The sequence below is a fragment of the Callorhinus ursinus genome, unplaced genomic scaffold (assembly GCF_003265705.2).
Source record: "Callorhinus ursinus isolate GAN/ISIS: 27379988/994484 unplaced genomic scaffold, GSC_fseal_2.0 scaffold47, whole genome shotgun sequence".
NCBI classification, from domain to species: domain Eukaryota; kingdom Metazoa; phylum Chordata; class Mammalia; order Carnivora; family Otariidae; genus Callorhinus; species Callorhinus ursinus.
In genome coordinates this window covers 6,435,578-6,462,219 of record NW_027397109.1, presented here as the reverse complement: position 1 = coordinate 6,462,219, position 26,642 = coordinate 6,435,578, and the positions used below count along the sequence as shown (strand labels likewise).

Sequence of the window (26,642 nt, the reverse complement as noted above, 5' to 3'; positions counted from 1 at the left end):
CCGCAAAGGGCCTCTCTTGCCAAGTGGGGGGGGGGGGCAGGACACCACCCACCGGTCTGTGGCTGGCCCTGAGGTCACCAAGCGGGGTCCACCAGGCCCTGCTTGAGCTCTCGCATCCCAATCTATTCCTCCCCTACGTTCAGATCTTAAAATCAGGGATTTGTGGACACGGAGGTTTAAACAGCATGAAAAAAAACGCTTGGCAGTTAAAATGCATCAGTTGTGCCAGATCTGTGTGTAGGCCAGCCAAATTTGTTTTCTTAGTATAAAACTTGTTGTTCACATTGGCTCTTCAACCCATTATGCATTTATTTTTTGACTACGGCGTAAAGTCTGACCCAAGGGTCTGCCTCAATTAGCGACCGGTCCATCTCTCCGCTCTAAGTCACGATGTCAGCCCCACTATGTACCAGCTTCCCATACACACGCACGGCTGTGTCCACACCCTCGGCGGGCCTGGCCGAGCCCCGGAGCACACTGCCTTCATGTCTGCAGGGTTGTAAGTCATGACATCTGCTGGGCAGGCCTCTTTGCTTTGCCTCCCTCTGTAGGACTGTCCCAGCTGTTCCTGGGATGTTGTCATTTTCTATGTATTTAGAATCAGTGAGTGAGATCTCTCTCTCTCTCTCTCTCTCATACACACACACATACACACACAAGCATGCACATCCTCGGATTTAAATGAGAACTCAACTGAACGGGATATATTCACTATCCCTCCATGCTTTACGGTTTAATTGCTGCATTCTAGTGATGGGTCATTGCTGTACGTGAGAACGCTGCTGAATTCTGAGGTTGAGCTCACGTCTGGCGACTCTGTGAAACTTTTACTGGCTCTCATATTTGTCAGTAGATTCTCTCGGATTTTTCTAGGCAGGAAGTCATTCTCTTCGTATAGTAACAATTTGTCTCTTCCTTTCTGATCTGTTTTCTTTACCTTGCTCTAGGATTCTGATTTCTCTACCAAGAGTGTAAACGACCTTAATGGTCATAAGGATGAACATGCTAAGCCAGGGGGTAGTGAGAAGTGTGATATTCAGCCGGCTGGGAGTGAGGGGGCTGCCCAGCACCCGGCACTGGCTGGGTGTGGAGCGGTGATGGGTGGCCCTAGGTAGAGAGCATCTCTGAGCTATTCACGGTGTGCTCTGGATGTACCAAGGCAAGAGGGTGTCTCCTTCTTCCTTCGTGTGGGCGGCACAGAAGGAGGGCACATGCTGGCTTCCCCATGCGTTCCCCTGGACTGCCACCTTCCTTCCTTCAGTGGCGACGGCTGAGAGAGGTCCTGCAGCGTAAGGGGCCCACCTGACGTCTGAGTGTGTACCCACCATGTGCCAGGCCTGTGCCGGCCACGGAGCAGTTGGAAATTGTAGGGATAGCCTGTGCTCTTGGGGGCTCACATCGAGACAAGAAAATAATCTCCCAAAACAACTTCCAAGCTTTGCTCAGCCTGACCTTTAGGCCTATCCCGCATCCTGCCAGGAACAAGGCAGGTCGGCCTCCGCTAGCCTCGTCCCCCCTCCTCTCCTCTTCCAGTCTCCCCAAGTCTTCCGTGGAAGCACGTGTCTGAAAAGAAACAACATTGGGCCCTGCTTACCCGCTGGGGCGTTGGCCAAGTTCTTGAATTTCTTGATCTGGAACCGTTTCACCGCCACGGGCTGGCCCTGGTACCGGGCCCGGTAGATGATGGTGCCACTTCCGCCCTGGCCCAGGACGCTGCTCTCGTCCTCACTGTGCTCCAGCTTGCTGTTTTCCAGGAAGAGCCTGCCAGAAACACAGCACGTGGGTCAGACCTCCCTAACCGGTCCCTTACCGCTCTCCGGAGAGGCTGGCGGTGGGTGGATGTGAGGACACCCTTGGTCATTTCTTCCACTGCAGGGAGTCATAGTTCAAAGCCACCCGTGGGGTCAGACAGATCCAGGATGACCCATGGCTGTAGGCAGGTTATGTAGCCTCAACAAGCCTGGGTCTCCTCCGTAAAGTGGGCTCATAATGGAAACTGCCCCGTAGGCGTGCATGGTGGCTAGCATCGGGGGAAGCCAGGCAAAGTGGCCCACATAGAAAATTCTTTTGGATGTTTTCCTCCCAAAGACTCTGTGCTTTGACAGCTAGTATCCATCAGACAAGCTACATTTATTTACTGCTAGGTTGGTTGTTTCCTCATTTTTTATTACGTAAGGAATGATGTAAGCGGCCGCGGAGGCCTTCTGATTGGCGTGAGCCATGTGTGCACAGTCGCTGGCTAGGATTTCACCCAAGGGCAGGGAGTTTAGACCTCCCTGGTCTGTGTCTTCTAATCCTAGGTTCTAATTTCTTTTGGGCTTTTGGAAAGACCGTAAGTCACTCCTGGGAGGGAGGGAGAGAGAAGGGGATGATGGGAGGCAGGGAGGAAGGAGGGGGCAGTGCAGAGGCCCTCCCACTTCAGGGCCTCCCCCTGCTCTGCTGAAGTCTCTCTGGGTCCCTCACCAGCTGCCTATGCCAGGTGCCTCCACTGGAGCCATCCTGGCCCCATAGGCCGACCCCACCAGGCCGTTATTTTCCATGCCTTCCAGGAACAGATTCTGCAGCTGCTCAGCCTTTGCACAGCTCAATGTCATGCTTTGCACTCCAGGCAGGTGCAACTACCTCCCCTGGAGCCCTTGGTGGTGCCGCAGAGGAGCCGGGCTCTTCTCCAAGTGCCCTTCCCTCAAACCACCTGCTTGGGCAGTGTGGGCCCTTGGGAGCCTCCCTGGATGGGCACGGGGAGCAGCAGGAATGCTGCGGATCCCTCGGGCCATTCTGTTAGGACTCCTGTAAACTCAGGGCCACAGGACAGGGCTCCCTGGATACTTGGTAACTCCCCCAACCCTGACCCGCCCAAACTCCTAGTGCGGGGAGCGTGACGCTTCAGGGCCCCAGTTGGGCCCCAGGCTCAAGTTTCCAGGGACCTTCTGCTGGGCTGGGAATCCTGTCCACATTGTCGGGCTTTTCAACTACCGGCCAAGTACCTTCAGTGAAGAACCATGCTACAGCCTGCCATTCCATCCAAACCAATCTGGCTTTCCCGATTTCATATAGGAGACGCCACAGCCCAGCTTTAGTCGGGGCATAAAACTCAACAAGGTTCGGCAAATAAATGAAAATCCTAACATTTGGGGCTGCCTCACTGGGCCCCCCTCCCCCAGAAATCTGATTCATGCATCTACACAACTCGGCACGTGGTCTCCGAGAAACGATAGCCCTCACGTTAGAGTTCTAGGAATAAAGGGAGCTCATTTTGCAGAAGAGCGGTGTTTAATTATCATTTTGACCAGCGAGGTAACTGGGGCGATTAGAAAGGGCTCTGGGGGGACACCATTCAATGTAGGAAGCAATTTCTTAATTTGATAGACTGACCCCAATCCTGCAATATCTGAGGACTCCACATGGATTCTTTGGGATGGGGGGCAATTTGGAAAAATGAGAATATAAATATTCTTACTACCCCCCCCCAAAAGTTTACTTTTCTTTAAAGAAGCCAGAGATCGCAATCCTTTGACTAAGACAACAACAGGACTTCATAACTCCAAAACAGTTGGTAACTGCCAATGTCGAATTATCGCCGGGGACACTGAGTCATAGCTTCCGGTTTCCATGACTATAGAACCGTCCATCTTTTCCCCAGCCCTCGGATTTTGTGACCATTTCTTGTTGGGTGGGACCACAAAGCATTCCCTATTTCTCCAGCATTCTCTCCCCAGTCATTATTTGAGGTTAGAGGTCGACTCACTGCAAGAACAGATGTAGGGGATCCAAATGCCCAGCCCGAGGGCAGCAGGTAGGAATCAGCATTTGCCATGAGAGGAAAATGAGGCTGTAGGCCTGGGAGTGCCCCCTTCTTGAACGCCAAGGAGAATCCACCTTCTCGGCCTTGAGCCGGCAGGAAAATAGGAATCAGGGGAGGGGCACGGTGGCCTACCTGGCAGGGAAATCGGTCATGAACAGCTCGGGAACCAGCTCCTGGAGAGGCACGGGGAGGTCGGCGTGTCTGGGGCAGAAGATGAAGTCCTTCTCAATGGCTGTGAGCACACAGTCTTCCATGTCGAAGTACTGCACGCCCTCTGCTTTCTCATTCGGGTCCGTGTGCTGGGCCCAAGAGGTCTCGCACACCGGGCAGGGCACATACTGCTCCATGAGCGGGGTCCCGTCGCTCTCTGTGGCTGTCAGGGCTAAATGGGGACAGAGCAGGAGACAGTTTACACGAAGGCGGCCATAGGTGGGTCCCTGAGCAGTACTCAGGCGGGGTGGGCTTTTCATAGGAGGAGGCACTTTTCACAGTGCCTGGATCCTAGGGAGTGGCTGAACCATGACTGCATTCTTGGGTTCTTTTTTTGGAGAGCAAGATCCTGAAAGCCCAGCACCGGGAAAGGTCAGGGATGCACTGGACAGCCAGTGGGTGGTCTAGACCCTCAGCGGGCTGGCTGAGGAGGGCTGAGAGGTTGGGGATCCCTCCTGCACAGCTGGGCCCTGGCAGGATGCTGCGGACTGCGTCTGAGCTATGCCACGCTCCAGAAACTGAACCACAACCAATAAGGAGCTATTCTTGAAATTAGAAACATAAGGCTTGCAATTACTATGATCCCTCCTAGAAGAGCAAGGCAGGGGGGAGAAATGAGTACAAATTATAAGATAGACAGAACCTAGTCATTTTACCTGTGTTCCCCGGGGCAAGAGGTACACAGCTTTTCCACACACTCTGAAAGGAGGTGCAAAGAAGTAGCCTCCAAGGCACCTCAGGGTGAGCTGATGGCCTGCCTTGTGCAGGGTAGGGAGGGTCTCCTGGAACCTTCTGGGCGCATCTGCTATCTGCAGGCCCGTGTGTCACACATCTTGCCAGTTGCCATCCTGAGCAGCCCTGTCTCAGGTGATGATCGAATGCCCTCCCGCCCCTGCAAGCTGTCAAATCTCCCCAGCACCCACTGTGGGGCTCACCGGTTGGCGGGGCGTCACAAAAGCCCAGGGAGGCTCATATGGGTCTAGAGGCTTCCTTGGATGACCAAGCATACCCAAACTGCCACAAGTCACACACCAAACTGCCTTCTCTTGGGCCCCTTTCTTTCTTTCATTTTTTAAAAAAAGATTTATTTATATATCTGAGAGAGAGAGAGAGAGAGAGAGAATTCCAAGCAGACTTTCTGCTGAGCACAGAGCCCGACACACAGGGCTCGATCCCAGGACCCTGAGATCATGACCTAAGCAGAAACCAAGAGTCGGATGCTTAACTGACTGAGCCATTCAAGTGTCCCTGTTGGCCCCTTTCTAAGCATTTTTCCTTATAGGTCAGCTTTCCCATCAGTCCTAGAAGACCCCCGGGCCCCGGTGTCCAGACCATGCGTCCGGAGCACGGCCTGCCATGCTCCTTGAGCATCTCCTCTGATGCTGTCCTGGGACACAGTGATGTAGCAGGAGAGATGCCAGCTCCGGGAGGCAAGGGCGCTGGCCAAGCAGGTCTTGGAGTCCAAACCCATTCTCCGCTCTCTCAGCCGCCAGCCTTCAGAGGCTGAGGGCTCAGGGGGAAGAGGCTGCCTGGGTCTGCCCCACACAGCCTCCACCCTGCAGGACACCCCACGGGTTTGTCTCCACTCTGGTAGCAAAACAAACAGAGGGTCTCAAAAGCCTCACTTCAAAAAGTGTTTTCATTGGGTGGACTCTCAATGAAGAAGCTGATCAAAGGGCCATGTGGGTGGCTGGTCACCTCTGGGATTTGGGGGTGGGGGCAGGAAAGGAAAATGGGGGTCCTTGACAGGGGTGGCTCCCTTGCCCTCCCACCCCGTCCATGGGGTCCTCTCAGATTTCAGCCCTGTCCACACTATGTAAACAAGACCCGTGAGAAGCTCACACTGCGGGTCTTCCGGGACCACGCGGGGCACCCAGGGCTTGTCTGTCTTCCCACACACTGTGGGCAGCCCCGAGGCTAAGGCCTGCACACGTCCTGTGGGGTCTGGGCCCACGTCGTCCCTGTAGTGCCCAAACCCAGGTCATAGCCGGACACCCCCAGGGATCGGGATTCTGCCAAAGGGCCAGTAGGACCTCTCTGGTTTCCGTGGGCTGAATCCCTGTGAGATTTCTGCTCCCAAAATAACAAGCCCCACCCTGATTCGGGAAGAAGTATTAACATGACCAAAGACTTGGTTCAAGAACGTTCTCTTACCGGGAAACCACTGATCGATCAGGGAGTTGACATGGTCTGTGATAAAAGCCATGGCAGAGAAGTCCCTCACTTCTGACTGGCAAATGATTTTTATTCCTCCGCTTTTTTTCTTCTTCCAGTTCACATCTGAGGATTCCACACTGCAACCCAGAAACGAAGAGCCCACCGTGATCCGGCCTTGGAGGGCCCTGGGATGATCTCCTTTGCCTCCAGGCTGAGACCCAAGCCCCAGGGACCACCCCACCCCCACCCTTACCCCAGGCCCCTGTGCCCAGACAGGACGGTGCGGGGGGCCCCTGTGCTTGGGTACTTGTGTGTGTGACCCTGCCTTGTCGTCCCACCACTTCCCAGGCCTGTGATGCCTGTGATCACGGGGACTTTGCAGTAAAGGGACGCTCAGGCAGGGATCGACCCTCAGGTGTGACCTCAGGGAAGGTTCCTGCCTTCTCTGAACTACAAGATTCTCGTTTGCCAGGTGGCAGCTGTGAGCTTTAAGTGGGTACATCTATATGAAAGTACCAGGCACTGAGACGGCTCAAGTCAGGCCCTCAAGAGAAGATCCTTTCTCTTTCTCCTTCTCCTTCTCTTCTCATGGAGCTGAAGAATATTTTGAAAAATTCAATGTAAATATGAAATAATCTTTTGTGTTTATTAAAGCTGATTAGACGTCACTTATTAAACCTCTTGAGCTGTCTTTCTCTTTCTCAAAAAAGGAAAGAAACCAGGAAAAGGAAGCTAAGTTATGGATCTTGTTAGGTCATGTGGAGGATCCATGGTGTCACCTGGGCCATCGTCACTGAGGATGAGGGGACAGGGCCAGATGGCAGCAAGGCCCCTGCAGGTGTCACCTAAGTGACCACGGAGGTGCCAGAGGCTTTCACCCAGAGCTCAGTGGCCGCCCACTTCCCTCAAGTCCTGGGCTGTGGTCACCATACCCTCCCTCATCTTTCCTGTCCTGCCAGGGGAGAGGAGGGGCGGGGTGAGGAAATGAGGGAGCTCTGGACATTTGCAGGGGAGGGTCTCCTACTTCTAGCAGGCTGCTGTGATAAGCCACTCTTGGGAGAACTCCGGACACCAAGTGGACGGGCTCCCGGAGAAGGCTGCCATGCGGGCTGTTCCCACGGCACCATGGTGACCCTGTCAGGTGCGTTCCCGAGTGCTCCTACCTGAGGTAGCCCCCATCAAAAGTGACCAGGAGCCCTTCCTGCCAGTAGATGGTCTGATTTCTTTTCACTCTGAATGTGCTGCAGCGATTTCTCTGACTTCCTGTAAAGCTATAAATGGTAACTTTCCTGTGTCTGCTTTTAGTATTCTTCCTGTTTTCAAAAAGCTGAAAGACAGAGAAAAGACCCTGCTTAAGTATTCTAGCCTCCTCGCTGGCCCCAGGCAGAGCTATGGAGAGGCCGGCCTGGCCCCGTCGTGATAAATGACCCCCGTCTTTCCCACCTTCTCCTCCTGCGCCACGCATCCCGCTGCCAAATTAAACACTGCATTATCTGGAAGGGTCCCCACGACACCCTGGGAGCACATTTTTCCCAAAGGACTGATACTAGGCTCTTCTTTTTCAAACCTTTTCCCTCCCTGATTTGACAAGCAAAAATTCAGGTTAGAAAATGTAGAAAATACAGAAAAATGCACATAAAACCCCGAAACAACTTAACACTAAGCAGAGAGACTTTGGTATCTTTTATCCTAGGATTTTTTGTTTCTATCTATGTATACATATCATAGTATACATCTATGTATACTATGAAAACAGCTGAAGCCATATTTTCTATTTCTAATTATCTAAATTTCTCATTTTGGATGCTTTTAAAAACTTTACTTTTCTTATGCCATTAAAAACTCATATAAAAGTCATTTTTCTAAAGCTCAGTATTTTGTGAAATACAGTGACTTCCCAAGCAGATCATTCATTTCTTTGAATATTTAGGTTTTCCAATCATTCGCTCCCTCAAATGGGCCAATGAACCATGAAAAAAGTCACAAAGCATTCTCTGATTTCGAATGATTTCCTTCGCTCACGTTTTTAGCAGTAGGGTTATTGCGTCAAAGGGTCTGAACGTTTTTAGGCTCTGGATATGGACTGAGGAAACGTTTTTGAAACAATTAGACCATATATGCACTGACCACAGTGTGTGAACATGTCAAGCTCCTGGGGCCGGCACTGTGGCTTTAGTCTGATTTGAGAGGTGCGAAGTGGGCAGCATCTCATCTGTTGCTTGAATTTGTATGCCTTTGATTACTCCTGAGACTGAACTCCTTCTCATCTGAATTTCAATGGGACTTTTCCTCTCATTCGGAGGGAGGGATGCTGCCTGGAAGGGCGCCTGCCTCCACGCCCAGCTGGGTCTCCCACCCCCCACACGGAGCCCACTTGGGAGCTCAGGCCTCACACGATGACAATCCTGTGTTCTGTGACCTCCCACTTAGAACGCGGCAGGAGGACAGTTCAAAGGGAGGGCAGAATGACCGAATCAGAACTGTAGACCAGCCAGCTCCTGTACCCACTCTTCACATCATCAGTGGGGCCTCCCAAACCTTGCAAACAAGTCCGCCTGCCCCAACATGGGCCACAGCAGTTAGATTTTCAGGCTCTCTCTCTCTCTCTCTCTCTCTCTCTCTCTCTCTTTTTTTTTAACATTTCAGTAAAATGGGAAGATCAAAGAATACCTTTATTTAGCCACAGGGTTGTTAATTCCATAAAGGCCTTTTCATTAGAATGTGGCAAAAATAAACCCATGCTGAATTTAACATCAATTACCCAACAGTCCAAGTTTACACCAGGGGTGCTGATACTGTAGAGTGGGTCAGAATCTCCTGGAAGGTTTGTGAAAAACAGAGCGCTGGGCTCCATCCTGGAGTTTCTGACATAGTGGGTGTGAGCTGGGCCCACGGATTTGCATTTCTAACAAGTTCCCAGGTGAGGCCGCTTCTGCTAGTCCAGGAATCCGGCTTTGAGAAACACCACTCTAGCCAAATACTATTTTCATGTTACTGTTACTACTTTCATGTTACTGTTTTGCATGAAATTAACATTGACAGCCAGGACTCCTTTCAACCCCCCAGATGAACTCACAGAAAGGAACTCCTGGGGTCAGGTCTTCCCTGCTTCCAGACCAAGTTAAAGATCTACACCTGTGGTTCTTGAGCTTGGCTGGACGGTGAAATCACCTGGCAAGCTCTAAAAACTCCCAATGCCTGCGTGCCGCCCCCAGAAATCCTAATTTAGGCAGCCTGGGCTCTGCCCATGTCTGTTAGAAGCTCCCCAGGTGAGTCTAGTGCACCACCCGAGTGGCAAAACCACGGTTCTAAAGCCACGGTTCTCCAAGTGTGGTCTCTAAACCCATGGCATCACTGGGGACAGTGGTTAGATACGAAAAATGCTGGGTCCCAGTCCAAACCCACTGCATCAGAATCTCGGAGGGGGCCCAGCCATTTCTGTTCTAACAAGCCTTCCAGGGGATTTTTGGTGTGGATTGGTTTACAACCATGGCTCCTAAACGTGTATTCTGAACCAGCTAGGTGCCGGTTTGGTATTCATAGGATGGCGCAAAGGGGTCTGCCAGCCAACAGAAGAGAAGGCAGCTATGCTCATGCTGGCCTCCGGGGCCTAAGGCAGCAGCTTTGCTGCAGGAAAAGGGGTTTCAGTCAAGATCTTCCAGCAAAGGGCCTCTCCTTCTCGTGAGGGCACAGCTCCAGGTGCCCTGCGCGTGCGCATCCCCCCACCCCCAAGCAGAAACTGGCTACCTGCAGGTCCATCTCCGCCAGGCTGATCAGCATCCGTGCTATAAACCTTTGCCAGAAGCCGACGGGAACAAAACTCATCTTAAACACTCTCTGAATGGTGTTGGCCTTGGGGTGCCGCATGCCGTGAGTGTCCAGGCCAGGTTTGGATGGAAGGAGGTGTGGCAGAAGGTAGCTGGAACACATCAATGGGGACAGGTGAGCGGTGCCGCCCGGCCTGGGCCCGCTGCCCCCGGTGCCTTCCCCCTCCTCTGCAGGGCCTTTGGAATTCTACTTTTATGTATGTATTTATTTTTTTAAAGATTTTATTTATTAGAGAGAGAGAGAGCGGGATCACAAGTAGGCAGAGTGGCAGGCAGAGGGAGAGAGAGAGAGAGAAGCAGACTCCCTACTGAGCAGGGAGCCCGATGCCCGACTTGATCCCAGGACCCTGAGCTCAAGGCAGACATTTAACCGACTGAACCACCCAGGCGCCCCTGGAATTCTACTTTTAGAAAGACAGAGTAGTTTCTGTGTTTGAGAATAAATGCTCCAAGAGGAAACAAAGATGGGAACAGCAAAGATAGCTCTCAAGGAAGGCCTCTAGGACGGCGACTAGAATATGCTAAGGGAAGACATGAAAATGTCTGTGGTCATAAACACATCAGACATAATAAATCTCGGTTCCCTCTCTGTGATCAGGGCTGTGACCGGGGAATCGCTTAAAATTAACTTTGGATGGTGAAGGAAACGCAAATACAGCCACAGGGTTCCAAGTATCAGGAGTCATGTTTCTGGCCTTCGAAGCTATTTATTGTTCTTGGACGGTTGAGACAACCCCGTTGCCTTAAAAGTTAGAATGAGGCTGTTTGTGCACAGAGGGATTTATTTTTTTCCAGAGGGATGTTTTATGAGGGCGCTCTTGCTCATCCTAAAAGTGCTGAGTCACCGAGTCAGCTGACAGCAGCCGAAGCTGAGGAGGCCCCTCCAAGAGCGCGCCTGAAAATCAGCATCTTCTGTGTGCGTGGAGCTGCTGGGCAGGCACAGGGCAGCTCTCCGGTGGGCCCTTTTCTGAACAAAGGCCGGGCCTTCAGCCCCCCTGAGGCTTTTAAAATACATCAGTTTAGCTCCGATAAAATGTCCTTAGAACATTCTGGAAGAGGGCGCCTGGGTGGCTCAGATGGTTGGGCGTCTGCCTTCGGCTCAGGTCATGATCCCAGGGTCCTGGGATCGAGTCCCGCATCGGGCTCCCTGCTCCTTGGGAGCCTGCTTCTCCCTCTGCTTCACTCTCTCTCTCTGTCTCTCATGAATAAATAAATAAAATCTTTAAAAAAAAAAGAACATTCTGGAAGAGACCCCTGAAAATATCGTAGAAGCGTCCATCCCGGCTCTGTGTCTTCAGCACACAGTGTAGCCTTGTGCAGATTCTGCTTCCTGACGTGGGAAGAGAAAGGACTCCCACAGGGTTGGTGGAGGGGAGGCGCCGAGGGGGCAGGCCAGTGAAGTTTTAGGTCCTTTTCAGCCACTTCAGATCTGGGGTAAGAGGAACTTCTCAATCACCCCAGCTAGAGGGTCCTCCTTCCACCCCTAGGCCTTTACCCAGGGCTGATTTATTCCTTCATGTTCTGAAAAGTCCTTGTTTATCTATGTGTTGTGTCCCTCCCCAATCTGGAGGCCGTCGTCAGTGCCTTTGCAGTGATTTATTCGGCTTCTCCTGCCCACACCACACTCAGCTTGGAGCTTACACTGGCCAGGTCCTGCAGCTTCCTGCTCTCCTTGTAGGTGCTGAGTGAGGGGAGGGAGCAGGCTCTGAGCCCAGGTGCCCCAGCAGGCTGCTCAGCGCACACAGAGCAGGTGCTGCAGAGACCACTCCGAAGCCCGCGGGGGGTGGGGGAGGATTCAAACTGACTGGCAACAGAAGCAAGCTCTTCTCAAGACCACTGACACCGGGGCGCCTGGGTGGCTCAGATGGTTAAGCGTCTGCCTTCGGCTCAGGTCATGATCCCAGGGTCCTGGGATTGAGCCCCACATCGGGCTCCCTGCTCAGCGGGGAGCCTGCTTCTCCCTCTGCCTCTCTCCCTGCTCATGATCTCTCTCAATCTATCTCTGTGTCTCAAATGAATAAATAAAATCTTAAAAAAAAAAGACCACTGACACCTGCTAACCTGCTGGAAAGCAATCACTCGTGGCGAAAGGCTGAACCAGGGGAATGACCAGAGAGAGAGTCAGCAAGATGGGGATTAAAGAGGTGAATTCTTCCCGTGTCTGCTGAACAAAACCTGGGGTGAGGGGCACCTCGTCTATACCGAGGAGCTGGCTCATACTACACCACCTCGACTGTCTCAGTGGGGTAGGAGTGCTCAGAGATGCTGAGCAGCGTTGTTAGCCAAATACAAGTTTATGTGCAAGGATATGGAACTTGCCTAGGGCACAAGGGAACCATTACACCCTTGCTGAAATGGAAAATGCCCCGACATTTGCGACACTGTATGGAACCAGATGTGAATAACTTTGGGTACTTAACACAAAGGAAGAGTAATAATAATAATGCTGATAACGCCTGATATCTTTGGAGCTTTTTTTTTCTTAAGATTTATTTCAGAGAGAGAGAGTGAGCGTGCAGTGTGGGCACACAAGCAGGGGGAGGGACAGAGGGAGAGGGAGACAGAGAATCTCAAGCAGACCCTGTGCTGAGCGAGAAGCCGAAGTGGGGCTTGATCTCAAGACCCTGAGATCATGACCTGAGCTGCAATCAAGAGTCGGACGCTTAACCGACGGAGCCATCCAGGTGCCCTGTCTTTGGAGCTTTTAAGTGCAAGAGACACTTTTCATACTTTACATGTATTATCTGATTTAATCCTCACAATAATTATAATACTAGTCGGTAATAGTATTCCCATCGTACAGATGAGACAAGAAAGGAGCTGGGATTCATACTCAGGCATTCTGGCTCTGTGGTCTCACCCGCTGTACTATAAACCTCCCAGAAGACTCGGCCATGACCTGGCTGATTTTATGGTTCAACTGGGCATAAATATGTATATGATAACTGGCTTGCTTTTACTGAGTGCTGGTAACCCCTCAATCCTCTAACCTGTCAATAAAATAACCAGAAAATTGTCCAATTTTGGCAATGCGGTAAACTCAGAGGCTGCCTCACTTTGCAGGGACCAAAGTCAAGGATACCCCTAGGTCATGGTATGAGGGATCACGTGGACTTTCAATCCCTCTTTGGGGTTTCTCCTTTTAGGACTCACTCATGGCTCCCAGGGGGCTGGAGTGACAAGAGGCCCTCTCCCATAGTTATAAGATCTAGCAGAAATCTGGGTGGTGCCTTAGGCGCAGCGGCCCAGGTCTGGCTCCCAGGAGGCAGTCTATGCAGATGGAGTCTGTGGGCTGGCCACACAGGGTCTGGGCCAGCCTCCCAGGAGTCTCCAGTGGGCATGCCCCAGAGCTCTAGGACTGGGGGCGGGTGGTGACACGGTCTATGGTAGGTGCATGGAAAAAGGTCTGCGGATTTGGGGTCCTGGCTACTGCCTCGTGGGCAACATCAGCATCAGACCCAGGAAGCGGCTGAAACTGGAATTAGGGCACGGAGGCCCTACACTAATGCCCAGCTGCATTGGACCCACGTGCACCCCCCAGCGGCCCCCCCCCACCACATTCTGAAGCCAGGCCGTGTAATTAGCATGCGCATCCTTGTCACTTACCCCATTTGCATTTACCAAATAACCAAGCCATCCACCCTCTAAAACATGAACCCCACCGCCCCGCAAGATATTTTTAATGCCGTTCTTGCATGTTTTCCTGCATTTTTTTTCAGTGACTGCGTTTCTTTGAACCCCCCGAAAAGAGATACCCATGGCACAGGAAGGAGCCGCCAGCCCAGGCAGGCAGGCTGTCCTCATGGCCCGGGTCTGGAGCTCTTGCAAGCCACCAGTGACCCCAGTCTCCCCTCCTTCCTCCTGCACGCAGCGTGAGCAGCCCAGCCCGGCCGTGGCCTCACCTGTCGTTGGCCACAGGCAGGGCGATCTCAAACTTGGCCAGGAACTGGAAATACTGCTCCTCTGTCTGCTGTGTGAAGCCCGTCCCCACCAGCAGCATCCTGAGGTCCTCTGCCCGGATCACCCCATTCTTGGCCACTGACCGCGAGCCCTTGATGTTGAAGATCCTCTGCAGACATTCGGACAACCAAATGGGGTCAAGGAAGTAGAGGTTCCTCAGGCCGTGGCTGGTGTCCGGGAAGTGCAGCAGGGTGCCGGTTTCTATGAGGAAGCTGATGGCTGCCCAGGGAAGGGGAGGACGAAGCAGCATCAGACAAAGGGTGACAGGGACTCTGGGGTGACCTAGTCCCAAGTTCTTCTTAGGAAGCAAGCAATGCTCCCAGCACCCATGGCTCTTTCGACGGCTCTGCTGCCCGCCCCGGGTTCCCTAGCGGCACCCCGTAACTCTTGCCGATGCGCTGACCTGACGGCTAGCCGGGGGTCTCCGGTCCACCCATCTCCAGCATTCGCGGACCCCATCTTTGCAAATGTGCCTACTCATGGAATCTGTGACTGCCCCCACCTCACAACCACCCAGAGTGCTCTGACGGTCATTTGCAGACAGGCGCAGAGCGGTGAGAAATGGGACGCACCCCCCCTTCCCGGAGGCCCCCGCCCCGCCCTCCCAGGCTGCCCACTCACCGGACTGCAGGTCCTCATAGTCTTTGATGTCGTTGTCGGCCATCTGGTCCACCAGCTGCCCCAGCTGCCTGTCCGTCAGGTACTGCACGTCGTCGTTCAGGCTGCGGCGCTGCTGCTCAGCCAGCACGGCCTCCTGGAGGCTCAGGTAGCTCCTGGGGATCTGGGGGGACAGGTGGGCTGGCTGGGCCCCCGCAGGCGGCGAGGCATGCCCTGCCCACCCAGCCCTGCCTGCCGCCCCCAACTCCCTGGGGGCCCAAGTACGAGAGCTTCTCCTCTCACCCCTCCCGTCCCTGGCCTCCCCCCGCCCAGTCCCAAAACTGCTCGCACGGGGACCACCGAGCCTGAGCACGCGGCATACGTGTTGGGGCTCCTGGCAGAAAGGAAGCGGGCCCCCCCTCGTTGCAGCCGGAGGCTGAGGTACGTACCAGCCTCCCCGCGAGTCTCTGGCAGCCGATGGTGCTGCCCACATCCTTCATGTTGCACGTGACATGGAAAATCAGCTGCCGCAGCCCCTCCTGGCCTTCCAGACTCTTACAGGAGAGCTCGCTGTGAGTGCAAAACAGAACGTGATCACTCAGCACACCGCTTCTCTCTGACGAGCGCTGCAACATCTCTGTGTCCACAGGTTTTGTCCCTAATGCTGGCAAGTTAAAAGAACCCGTGAAAGGTGAACGCAGAGACAGGTATTAAGGTCTCACTTGGTGCAAAGCTCTGTGCGGGGAGCGATGCGGTATGTGTCCCGAGTGCACCCATTTTACAGAGGAGGCACGTGAGGCCCGAAGTGCAAGGTGACCCCCAAGGACACAAGCTGGAAAGGAGCAGACTCGGGTTGGACCCAGGTCTGGCCCAGAGCCGGTGCCCCTGTTGTCACAGGCCTCAGGGGTGTTCTCAAGGGCACATGAAGAATTCCTGAAATTCTGCATCAGGATCAGCCAGATCTGCATTCTGAGGCAGGCGGGTGTCCCCAGGCTGATCCCTGCACGGAGGTCTGTGGCACTCCACCCAGAGGGAGGGAATCCGAGAGCCTCCAGTACAGTGTAGCAACCCATGCTTGATTCCTAAGAGAGAAGGCTTACTTAACTTGCTGAGCTCCTTCCATCATCTGTGAAGTGGGCACAATGATCCCCATAACCCACGGGGCTGTCGTGAGTCCAAGGACAGGAGGTGAGAGAAGCAACAAGCCCAGGGCCCCGGTCCCCCTGCCACTGGCCTGGACCACTCAGACCCAGTGTGAGGACCAGGACCATGCAGGGGAGTCTGTGATGGGCCAGAGATCAGCAAATGTGACAGGGGGTACATGAGTTTCCATCTCCTGGTCCCACGGGGGCCATGCATGCTCAGCACTGGCCACAGGGGAGGAGGGGACCCACACACCTGGAGAGGGTGTGTCAGGGCTCTGCCCTGCCAGTCCTCTGGCTCAGGAGCCCTCTGCAGGCAGACCCCAGAGTCCCTGGGCAGACGGACAAGCAAGGTAGCTGGAGCCTCAGCCCCAGCCGGGCACCAGGTACCAGAGAGCAGGACACTCACTGCAAGTGTTTGAAGGTGATGTCCGGGAAGCCGGTGGCCCGGGACCCGGAGGGCGAGCGGCAGAGCGCCAGCACGTAGGCGCGTAGCGTTGCGATTCTCTCCACTCGGAATTTGGTTTCGATTAAGTCCAGGTGCGTTCCGACCACCAGCACCACCGAGTTTGGAGCCTTGGCCTGCCGGAGAGAGCCCCACAGCTGAGCATCGGCTCCCTTCACTCCAAGAAGGGACTGGGAAACAGCTCCCAGGAAGCCTCTGTGAACCTCGAGGGCATGCTGTGCAGAGGGGTTCTGGGAGACACCCCAGAAGGGCTGGATTTCCCATCCCTTCAGCCAGTGCGTCAGCTACCTGTGACCTGGCCTGCATCCAGCCTCTTATCATCTTTACCTGTGAGAGGGGAGCTCTGTCTTCCTTTTGGGTCCAACAGTTGAGGGGGAGGGGCTGGCTCTTAAATTTAAGGTAGAAGAAAATTAGGAGAGCTCGGACAACCATCTGGCCGAGGAGGGTTTTAAGCGCTCCACAGTGACCTATAATTCGGGGGTCCTCTGGACGCCCGCCAAGATGCCCAGCGTTTCTCCCTGACCGCTTCCCTTGTTTTTCCTCAGTAAAGGGGGATGCTTCAGAGAAGAGGCGCCCCCTCATCCCCCGTGATGCTCCGAGGCCCGGGAGCTGCAGGGCTGGCGTCTCCTCACCTCGATGTTGAGCAGCCAGAACTGGAGGCTGGCCACAGCCTCCTCCCCCAGTGCCAGGTTCCAGACCACCACATACAGGGCCTTGTCTGTGAAGAAGCACTGGTTGACGGTGGCCATGCTTGCGGGGCCACCGATGTCCCAGACGGTGAATTCCACAGACTCCACCTGCTTGAGCAACAGGGGCAACGACAGGAGGCATTTAGGGACCACGGTTGCAGCGGAAGAGCTTGGCCCGTCCTGCCGTTTGTCTCGGGAATCAAGGAACCCAAGCGAGGGAAAGGGGCCCAGCAGTGCGGAGGTGGGACTTCTGGAAGCTTCTATCTACCACTCACAGAGCAGGGGGCTGGGCCCTGGACGGCGGGCTCCCGGGGGGGCTGGGGTGTTTGCATCCACCTGTGTCTGCAGAACACTGGGGACACGGCCCTGCCTCTGTCTGCTGCAGACGGTTAGACCTCCCGCTGGAGGGGGCCCCGGGGCTGACGCCAGAGCTCATGCCGAGGCTTAACCTCCATCCGTGGGAGGCCGCGGCCCAGGAGACGGGCCTCTGCACTTGTGTAGGCCGCGGGGTGGCGCCCACCAAGGATGATGGGAAGCCGCCCCGACGTGGGAATCACACAAAAGATTAGCTGTTTGCGGGGAAAGGCTGTGTAAACGGTGGTTTCTCCATGGTACTATGACCTAAGAGTCTGGCCCGAGCAGCCAAGACTGCAGCGTTCTGCAGCAAAGGATCATTTCCGAGAAGTTGCATGTTGGCCGCCGAGATGAGGCGTGCTGACCTGCTTTTGCAAGGGAGTGAAAATGGACAGCCATTCTAAACTGGCTGAGGGCCCAGACACACAGGCAGGGATGGGGCTCCGCGTTCAAGAGATCAGGTGGTGGTTGTCCTTCGACAAAGGAGGGGAAATTAGAATGGTGGCCAAAAGGAAGTGGGGGCCAAAGGACAAGAAAGTTGGAAACAGCAATTCACCCCATGGAGCTCGGACCACTGTTTGCTAAAGACGGGCTGGAAGAAAGTGATACTGAGTAACTGCTTTAAAAAACAAAACAAAAAACCAGGAGAGAATCCAGAGATTCTGGGTGACTTTAGAGAGCTCCTGGACATGAGTTAGTGAGATTCACTCCTGGGGTGTTCTGGGGTGGTGGTGGTTCTGCCGGGATTAGGTATTTGACTGTCCTGGACTATGAGGTGGGACTCTGCTCTGTACAGGACCAGTTTCTGAGTCTGTTAAAATATACAGCTTAAATGCCTAATGATCCGAACTGGAATGCCCAACTTGGAAAGTGATTTTCTGTAAAAGACTTTGCAAGGAAACCTGCCTCTAGTTGGCCCTGTGCTGGGGGCCGTCGGGGGACATCGTGCAGCCTCTGGCCCCAAGGCCCCTTGGTTTTGCCCCATACAGCCTCCTTGCACCTGGATCCCTGTGTGGCTCCGTGGGACCACAAGTACGGCGGGTGACAGGTAAGGGGAGGCTTATGGGTGTGCGTTCTTTCCCTGAGCTGGGAGAAACAGCTAAGGGCCTGTGCTATGGTCTGTCCCTCCAACTCTTCTGCAGGCTCTTTCCTCTGATTCCAGGGCAAGACAATGTTCATTTTCCTATGTCTCATACTGAACAGAATACAAGATGATTAAGAGTTGCCAAAGGATTCGTTTTAAGTAGGGGCTCAAGAACTCGACTTTTCAGAGCTTGGGGTGAAAGCAGGTGTCAGGGAGGACAGCGCATTCATTCTAGGAGTGCTCTCTCAGCCTCCTCATCAGGGCCAGGTGCTCCTGTGTCTCACTGCCTAGAGTAGCAGTTTGCTCTCAGCTTTGGGGGGCAGCTACCCCGGACCATTTGAAATGCCATCCTTAGGGCCAGGAGTGGAAAGGCCTGGCCACTGCTGTCTTTAGAAGCTCATCAGAGAAATCTAATGGACAGCCAAGATTAAGAACCACTGGCCCGAAGCCTCAACTTAACTATAACAGAACACCCACGAGGTCATGTTAAGAAATTATTAAGAAATTATTCACCGTCCTTGGCAGGAGCGGCCCTTGTAAATATGCTGGGCCTCAGACACCAGGCTGTGAAAATCGCAGGCTCTCTGGAGAGGAGAAAGAAGGGACCCAGGGAAGCTCCCTCCCACCCCTGGGGAACTCTGCACGCCGACCATCCTTGACCTTGGCTCTCGAGCCAGCTGGCCTCTGGAGCTCCCACTTGGTGGTCCTGATGGTGGCCTCGCTGTGCACCACCTGGGGGGCCCTCCCCGTCTGTAAGATCTCCAGGAGGGTGGACTTGCCCTGGCGCGGAGGACCCACGATGATCATCTTCATCAGCTTGCACTTTTCTGCTTTCCGCAGCTGAGCGCGCAGGTAGGACAACATTGCTTTGGGGCCTATGCAAAATCACAGAGTGGGGAAAGTAGATGCTGCTGACATGCGGGCGAGAACATGCTCACAGCTCTTGGGAAACAAAAATCCTGTCTTGAAGGAACACTTTCCATGTGTTCTAATGGGGGGAAGTGGAGAGGGCGATTGGGTCGGATTGGAGGCGGGGAGTTGCGGTCATAATTACCCCAAAAGTGGAGTCCAAAAGTCAAGGGCCTAAAGACAATATCCTTCCTGCCCAGAGAATCATAGATAGTTTTATCGTACGGTTAACTGCAATACAGTGGTACCCAACCACGGGAGCCCAAGCTGCTTCCAGCCCAGGTCCTTAATGACCGGACTTGAGTCCTCTTTCCCCAGAGGAGGGGGAAGTGCCTCAGAAGCCCTACCTTCTTTTTTGATCTCCGTGGGCACGTTGCTGATGTTCAGGTCTTCAATGTCCAACTGCCAGAGATTGCTCAGCTGCCCCAGCTCAGGAGGGAGCTCGCGGAGGCCAGGATTGCTGAGGGCACACATACACCATGGGAGGACACCGTGGGAGGACACATGCACACACCCCCCCACACCCACGCACGCAGCAACCTCGCAGCCTCTGGGCCCTGCACCCCAACCCCGACATCTCGGGCTCTGCTTTCGAGCGTTCTGTCTAGACAATAACTCCAAAGCCTTTCTCGCTAGAAAGCCAGCTCTGTCTTCTGCAGATCCCTGTGGCTTAGAACTAGATTTCCTCCCCCACCGTCCTCATCTCTTCTATTTTTTACGATGCCATAAAGATTATCAGTGTCTCTTCTCAAAAAGGCAATGTAACGAAATTATTTGATATTTTCATTGTTTCGCACACTGCACCCCCTCCGTGGTGCCTGGCGGTAGGTTTTCAGTAAATGGAAGGATGACTGACTGAGCAGTTCTCACAGCCCCTGCCTTCCCCTCACCCACCTCTTTGACTAAGCCCGGTTCTGCAAGTCCCCCTGCTGCCTCCGGGTACATAGATGGCTTCTTCCCCCCTACACCTTCCCCCGCCAGTGTCCGGATCCTCAGATGGGTTACAGAGGACACTCTGCCTCCCTGCGCTGGCTGGGTACTCACTTTCCCAGGTAGAGCTCTGATAAACTCTTCAGGAGGCAAACCGAGGGAGGGATGGCGTCCAGGTGATTGTCGTTCAGACAAAGGACTTCCAAAGACTCACTTAGGAAGGCCGGAAATTCCAGCACCCCCGCTGCAAAGAAATGGCAAAGCAGACTGGATGTTTGCAGATGATTCTGGACCATCCCAGCATGCAGGCCAGCCGGGTGGACCTGCGGGTTCAACCTCCAGAGGACATTTTGGCAAGTCGCCCCGAGTAAGGTGCTCATCTTCCTGACCGAGCGATTTTAATTCTAGGAGATGGTCCTACAGACATCCGTGCACGTGTGTGGCAATGATGTGAGGGCAGGACACTCCATGGCACACTGTAATAGCCAAGACAGAAGACAGCCTACTGGGAGGTGGCTGATGAGTAACGAGAGAATATACAATTATTGCAAAGCATGGGGCAGGTCTACATGTGCGGGTATGAAGTGATACTCAAGAGCTATTGGTGAACTGAAAACGTGGGTGTGCAGGCATGTGAGCAAACACATCCCGTGCATTTCTGTGTGTATGTTTCATGTGTGTGCGCGCCGTAATGCATAGAGATGCTCTGCAATGCTGTTTGTGTGCAGGCCACACATGCACACAGGTGGTACACGGTGTTATAGACGTGCACACACACCACACGTGTGTGCAAGTTACATGCTGTTACAGGCATGTGAACACACACAGGCGCACATGCACGTACATGTATGTTAGATACAAACATAATGGTTACTACAGACGCATCAAATTCCACCATTGTCTCTGGGGAAGGGAACTACTAGGAGACTAGATATTCATTCCACACCATTTGCTACTGCTCAAAAATTCTGTTTATTGTGGACATGCCTTCTTCAATTAAAAAAAAAAAAGCCAATCCATTAACAAATAATACAATGGGCTTGGTTTTTAGGCTGCCTGAGATGCCACTCTCTGAAAAGCCGGCCAACTCTCTGGTATTTAAGCGACTTTGTTAATGAGGCTAATTATGAGATTCCCATTAAGATCATGTTGTATGTGTTCCTTCCTCGGGCACCGCAGTGTGGGAGCTGAGAGAGACTGGGGTGGGAGCTTGGACTCGCCAACTGATGGGGATCAGAGACTTAGGTTTCAGCAGAATCTCCGAAGTGCCTTATCCTCCCTGGTAAGGCAGGGAGGGGTGGGGTGGTGGGGGTGCTGGGAGGGGGCAGGACTCCACGCCTGCAAGGGTCCCTTTCAGCTCCAGCTCCCAGAACTCAAGATAAAAGATGGCCCCAAAGCCCTCTCCTCTGGCCCTCTGACAGCCCAGCAAGATAGAGAAGCCAGGATTCTTTTGTTGGGCTGAAGCGACTTTCCTGCCCTTGATCACAACTTCCTCCCTTCGTTCTGGCTCTTCTCCACACGTTGTCACCCGTGGTATCGATGGTAATGGGGTAACCTAGGATCAGAGAATGTTCTGGGAGAGACGATAACGGAATCCCGAAATCGGAGCCTGGAAAGCCAGCCCAGTAGGCCCCCATGGGGAGAGGACTCAGTGCAGTACCTTCTTCAGTGTAATGAAGGTGCAACAGACTCTTAAAGATGGCTTTGAACGTAAGGAAAATGCTCAAAAGGACTTTTTTTCCCCCCCAATGAAAAAGAATGATTCACTTTAGCCTGCCCCGACACACATGGAAAGAACATGCACGGGGAGAAAAAAAAGGCTCACTTTCTTCCCGGAGAACACATTCAGAACACCTGGCCTCTGTGCTTTCTGATTTTCAAGTTGTACCTTGGTGTTTACGAAGCCTAAGTAACAGGCGGACGGAATAAGGAACTACCATGGGGGAACAGAAGCAGCACCTGTCACAGAGCTCCTGGCCCCGTGCAGAAGCGGGTCTGGGAGAGCACAGCACCAGGTATTTATGAACTGTAATTATGCCTAGAGTTATTTATGACTCTGCTGGTCTGAATTTTACCGTAAAAACGGCTGTCCAAATTATTTTTGGACGAGGCCGCCGCACAAATAGGACTACTTGAATGCACATAAATCTGCTTGGAATTTTACTATCCATCTGCAAACAAGTTAGCTTTTATAGATAATTCCTTACCCGAAGATCAACAGCCCCCAGAGAATAACCTCCCCCCACCGCCCCCCCCGGAAGAATTTGTAACCGGGTCTCCTTCTTTTCATCCAGGGGTGGGCCTCAACATTTGAGATGAAATTAACAAACTCAAGAGGCCTTTGTCATGTGCCAAAGCCACCATCCACCTCTGCCAGGGAAACTTCCAAGGGGTGTGGCCTCCTCACCTCACTCCACAGCCAGGCTCCTGAGAGCCACCAGCAAAACCATTTTCCAGAACATTAGTACACGCTCTTGTTGTGTTTTTTGTGGCATGCCTTTGGCCTTGTACTCTGACGGCTCCACAGGGGAGTGTCTGGTCCCACTGAGTGTTGGGCCCTACCTCCTCTTGCCCTGCTGCATTTCCAAACTGGAGACACCTTTCTAATCCACTCAGATGGACGAGGCTCAACCCATAGCAATAGAAGCCTGACCGAGGTCTATCCCAGCTACACTTTTCACGGGTATTATACCGTTTTGGCATCAATGAGAAGAAAGTGTTTATCCTTCCTTCCAAGTGAAACCCTTATGTCTGGACTCAATTTCCAAAGTCCTAAGGCCCCGCGTTTTAAAAAGGATGAGTTATGAAATTCCTCATTGTGTGGCCCCATTAGTGTGGTTCGGGGCCTTCTCATTTGTTTCTGGGCCATTTGGACTTCCTTTTCTGCAAACTGTTTATATCCATTGCCCTCCCCTATTTTTTTTTCCAATTGAGTTGTCCTTTTCAAAAAATTAATTTGTAAGCAGTCTTTGTATATTAGGGACTCAAGCCAATTTATGTCGCAATGATTTGCATTGAAAATACTTCTCAGTCTGTTTGCATTATGACTTGGTTTATGATGCCTTTTACTGAACAAAGCTTTTCAATTTTTACAAAGCCCAAGGTTTTGGTCTTTTTCTAGGGACTTCTGGATTCCCCACCTAGTTTTTAAAGGACTTCTCCATCCACAAATTTTACCTATATTCTCTTAAATGTTTATAGTTTTCTATTCCTTTAATGTTTAAAAATCTGAAGTCCACATGGAAATTTTTGTAGTAGATGTAAGGTAGGGAATCCAGTGTTGTGATTTTTCCCTTCCAACTGGACAGGCAGGTATAACACAGTATTTATTAAAACAACAGAACATGTTTCCCCCACTAAATTGAAATGCCACCTTATCATATGCTAAGTTCCTATTATTTACTTAGGTCTGTTCCACTGATGACATGTTACTTTTTTAATCACATGTAGACACACACACTCACACATGACTGATGCGTATGTATAATGTGTGTATATATACACACATACCAGTTCATTAAGACGTGTAAGAGGTGGACAGACTATTTAGGTCATCTGCAAATGTGTCCTGGCCTCTGGCATTTCTTGTCCCCATCTTACACCATCTGTGCTAAAAGAGCACTTGCCAACATAAACTGAGCCAAAGAAGAAAGTTATGTCACATTGAGAATGACCTAAATATTGGTTCCTGTTCTCCAGGACAGCATCCTGAGGGATATTTATGTGAGCGTAGCTGGCTTTAGAAATCTTTGCTTTCAGGTTAAAAAAGGGGGGGGGTTGCTGAGGAGCTCAAGGGACAGGTATACACCTTCCCCCCCTACCTCTCAGAAAATGACGAATGAGAAGAATTTGTTTTCCTGGAATGCTGTCTGCTGGGCTGGCCTGGTTGTAAGACCAGTAAGAACATTCTAGGAACAGTTCTGTTTCTGATGAGTTTGGGGGAAAACAGAATCTCAGGCTGGCCAGGACGGTGGGGCTGTGCTCCCATGTGGTCTTCATCAGACGCTACAGTGTGGTCGTGAAGACCTCACGGTGCTACCCTTCCCAACCTCGGGGCTGGGGTCCCTCAGCGCTGGGCTGAAACCTGGTTCTGTCGCCAAGCGGCCAGTCAGTCAGCCCCTGTGCTGTAGACTGAATTGTGCCCCCCCCCTTATACATCAAACCCTAGCCCTCAATGTGATGATATTTGGAGTTGGAGCCTTTAGGAGGTAATTAGGTTTAGATGAGGTCATGAAGGTAGGGTCCCCATGAGGGGGAATTAGTGCCCTTATACGAAGAGACACCAGAGAGCTTGCTCTGTCTGTCTCTCTCTGAAAAAACAGCAAGAAGACCCTCACAAGGAGCCTGATCTCAGACTTCCAGCCTCCAGAACTGTGAGAGCATACATTTCTATTGTCTCAGCTGCCCAGTCTGTGGTGCTTTGTTATGGGAACCTGAGCTGACTGCAACCCAGTGGGAGCCTCAGCTTCCTCACCTGCAAAATCGGGAACCCCAAGCCATACCCCATGCCATGAGCCTTACAGAAAGGCACTAACAGGTGTACCATCTCTAGGGCAGTGCTCACTCACACAATAGCTATCAGTCTCATTGGACTGCAAGCAGGAAAGAGGGTTTCAGGATACTTGCAGGCCACACCTGTCTGATGAGCAACGGGCACAGTGCGCGCCCAGGTTTTTCGGGGAAAGCCCCATGCAAGGGCGCCCCCCGGTGGTGGGGCAGGGAACTGCCTGCCCGGCGGTCTCATCTGCCCCCAGGGACTCACACACCTGTCTCGGTCCCAGAACGCTGGCGCCCTCTGGTGGTGAAAAAGGAAATACGCTTTGTTTTCAGTCCATCTTCATTTCTGCAGGGGCAAAAAAAATGATTTTGAGAAGAGCATGACAATTTTTGCTGGGACTATATAATGCCGAGCCATGCGGAGATAAGGGAGAACATTCCATCAGCAGGGTGTTTGGGCCCCCTGCAGCTACTAGGTAAGCATCCACAGCCCCTGCCTGCTAATGGCACTGCTTAAGCTCAGCATGACCAACGGTGATTTCGATTCTTGAGCTTTTCCATTTCAGGCAGGTGTGAGCATTTCTGTGCCTGGCAAGATGGCCCATTCCAGTGGCTGTTCCATATCACACACTCTCACTGGGGTGGGGGGATTCTCTTTCGGGGGTCAAGTCCCGCTAAAAGTGGGCTTCAGCAAGTGAAATAGGGAGGCTGGTCTCCAGGACCCCAAGGGCCAGATGTGCTCATCCCCAGATTTTCATCTTTTATTATAAGGTTTTGGGAGTGATTTTTATTCAATGGATGTGCATTTGGTGAGTGGTTCGCCAAAACTTTGGAAAAGAATGACAGATTAGGCGTGAGAAGATCCTCCAGGAGCCTTTAAACTTTAGAAATGGGAGGATGCTGTTATGGGTGAATTGTGCCCCTCACCTTCCAATTTATGTTTTGAAGTCTTTTTTTTTTTTTTAAGATTTATTTATTTATTTATTTGACAGAGAGAGCACACAAGCAGGGGGAGTGGGAGAGGGAGAAGCAGACTCCCCGCTGAGCAGGGAGCCAGATGTGGGGCTCGATCCCAGGATGCTGGGATTGTGACCTGAGCCCAAGGCAGACGCTTAACTAACTGAGCCCCTATGTTTTGAAGTCCTAACCCCCAGGACCTCTGAACGTGACTGTAATTGGAAGTGAGGTCTTTAAAGGGGTAAATAAGTTAAAATGAGGTCATATGAGTGGACTCTAATCCAATCTGACTGGTGTCCTTCTAAGAAGAGATTCGGACACAGGCACGCACAGAGGGAAGATCATGTGAGACACAGGGAAGCGGGGGTTCTATGCAAGCCCCGGAGAGAGGCCTCGGGAGAAACCTCAGACCTGCCCCCCTCCAGAAGCGTGGGGGAGGGGGGGAATAGGCGTGTCTTGCATAAGCCCCCTAGCCTGTGGTGCTTTGTTACTGCAGCCCTAATAAACCAACAGAGCCACCAGCCCAAGGGGCTGCTGGACTGTGGTTACGCATGTGTTTTAGAACTTGCCAGGGTAAAGAGCCCCCATGCTTACTTGCCAAATTGGTTTCTGGAAAGATCCAGGGTTTTGAGCTGTCTGCAGGTCCACTTCTCTTGAGGCGGCAGCGCCACAAGCTGGTTTCCCTGTAACCTCAGGAACATGAGGGCCTGGAGAGAAAGAGAGAGAGACGCAGAGACACCATCAAACACCACAGGGAGGACAGACTGAGAAGAGGGGTCAGCTCCCTGACAAAATGCAGCAAATGATGATAACGGATTCACCCTCGCCAAGATCCCAATAGTGTCGGGCTCAACAGCCTCTTAGAACTCATGAAATTAGGGGCGCCTGGGTGGCTCAGTTGGTTAGGCGACTGCCTTCGGCTCAGGTCATGATCCCGGAGTCCCGAGATCGAGTCCCACATCGGGCTCCCGGCTCAGCGGGGAGCCTGCTTCTCCCTCTGACCCTTTCCCCTCTCATGCTGTTTCTCTCTCTCTCTCTCAAAAAAAAAAAAAAAAAAAAAA

General features: G+C 52.6%; 1 protein-coding gene across 4 annotated transcripts in view; it reads right to left on the bottom strand.

The window, feature by feature from the left end:
• Nucleotides 1–26,642, bottom strand: part of LRRK1 (leucine rich repeat kinase 1) — a 120,447-nt gene that overhangs the window by 17,916 nt on the left and 75,889 nt on the right. For 3 of the 4 annotated variants that reach the window (XM_073882506.1, XM_073882507.1, XM_025893019.2), the window contains exons 11-25: nucleotides 26,176–26,288; nucleotides 24,894–24,970; nucleotides 20,242–20,371; nucleotides 19,545–19,657; nucleotides 18,949–19,163; nucleotides 16,794–16,961; nucleotides 16,105–16,277; nucleotides 15,003–15,123; nucleotides 14,578–14,737; nucleotides 13,899–14,175; nucleotides 9,917–10,088; nucleotides 7,333–7,496; nucleotides 6,167–6,306; nucleotides 3,935–4,184; nucleotides 1,595–1,761 (exon numbers count right to left, since the gene is read on the bottom strand). In XM_073882506.1, the coding sequence (XP_073738607.1) occupies nucleotides 1,595–1,761; nucleotides 3,935–4,184; nucleotides 6,167–6,306; nucleotides 7,333–7,496; nucleotides 9,917–10,088; nucleotides 13,899–14,175; nucleotides 14,578–14,737; nucleotides 15,003–15,123; nucleotides 16,105–16,277; nucleotides 16,794–16,961; nucleotides 18,949–19,163; nucleotides 19,545–19,657; nucleotides 20,242–20,371; nucleotides 24,894–24,970; nucleotides 26,176–26,288 (2,440 nt within the window). The remainder of the gene's footprint in view (nucleotides 1–1,594; nucleotides 1,762–3,934; nucleotides 4,185–6,166; nucleotides 6,307–7,332; nucleotides 7,497–9,916; nucleotides 10,089–13,898; nucleotides 14,176–14,577; nucleotides 14,738–15,002; nucleotides 15,124–16,104; nucleotides 16,278–16,793; nucleotides 16,962–18,948; nucleotides 19,164–19,544; nucleotides 19,658–20,241; nucleotides 20,372–24,893; nucleotides 24,971–26,175; nucleotides 26,289–26,642) is intronic. The other variant, XM_025893021.2, reaches the window with a different exon arrangement.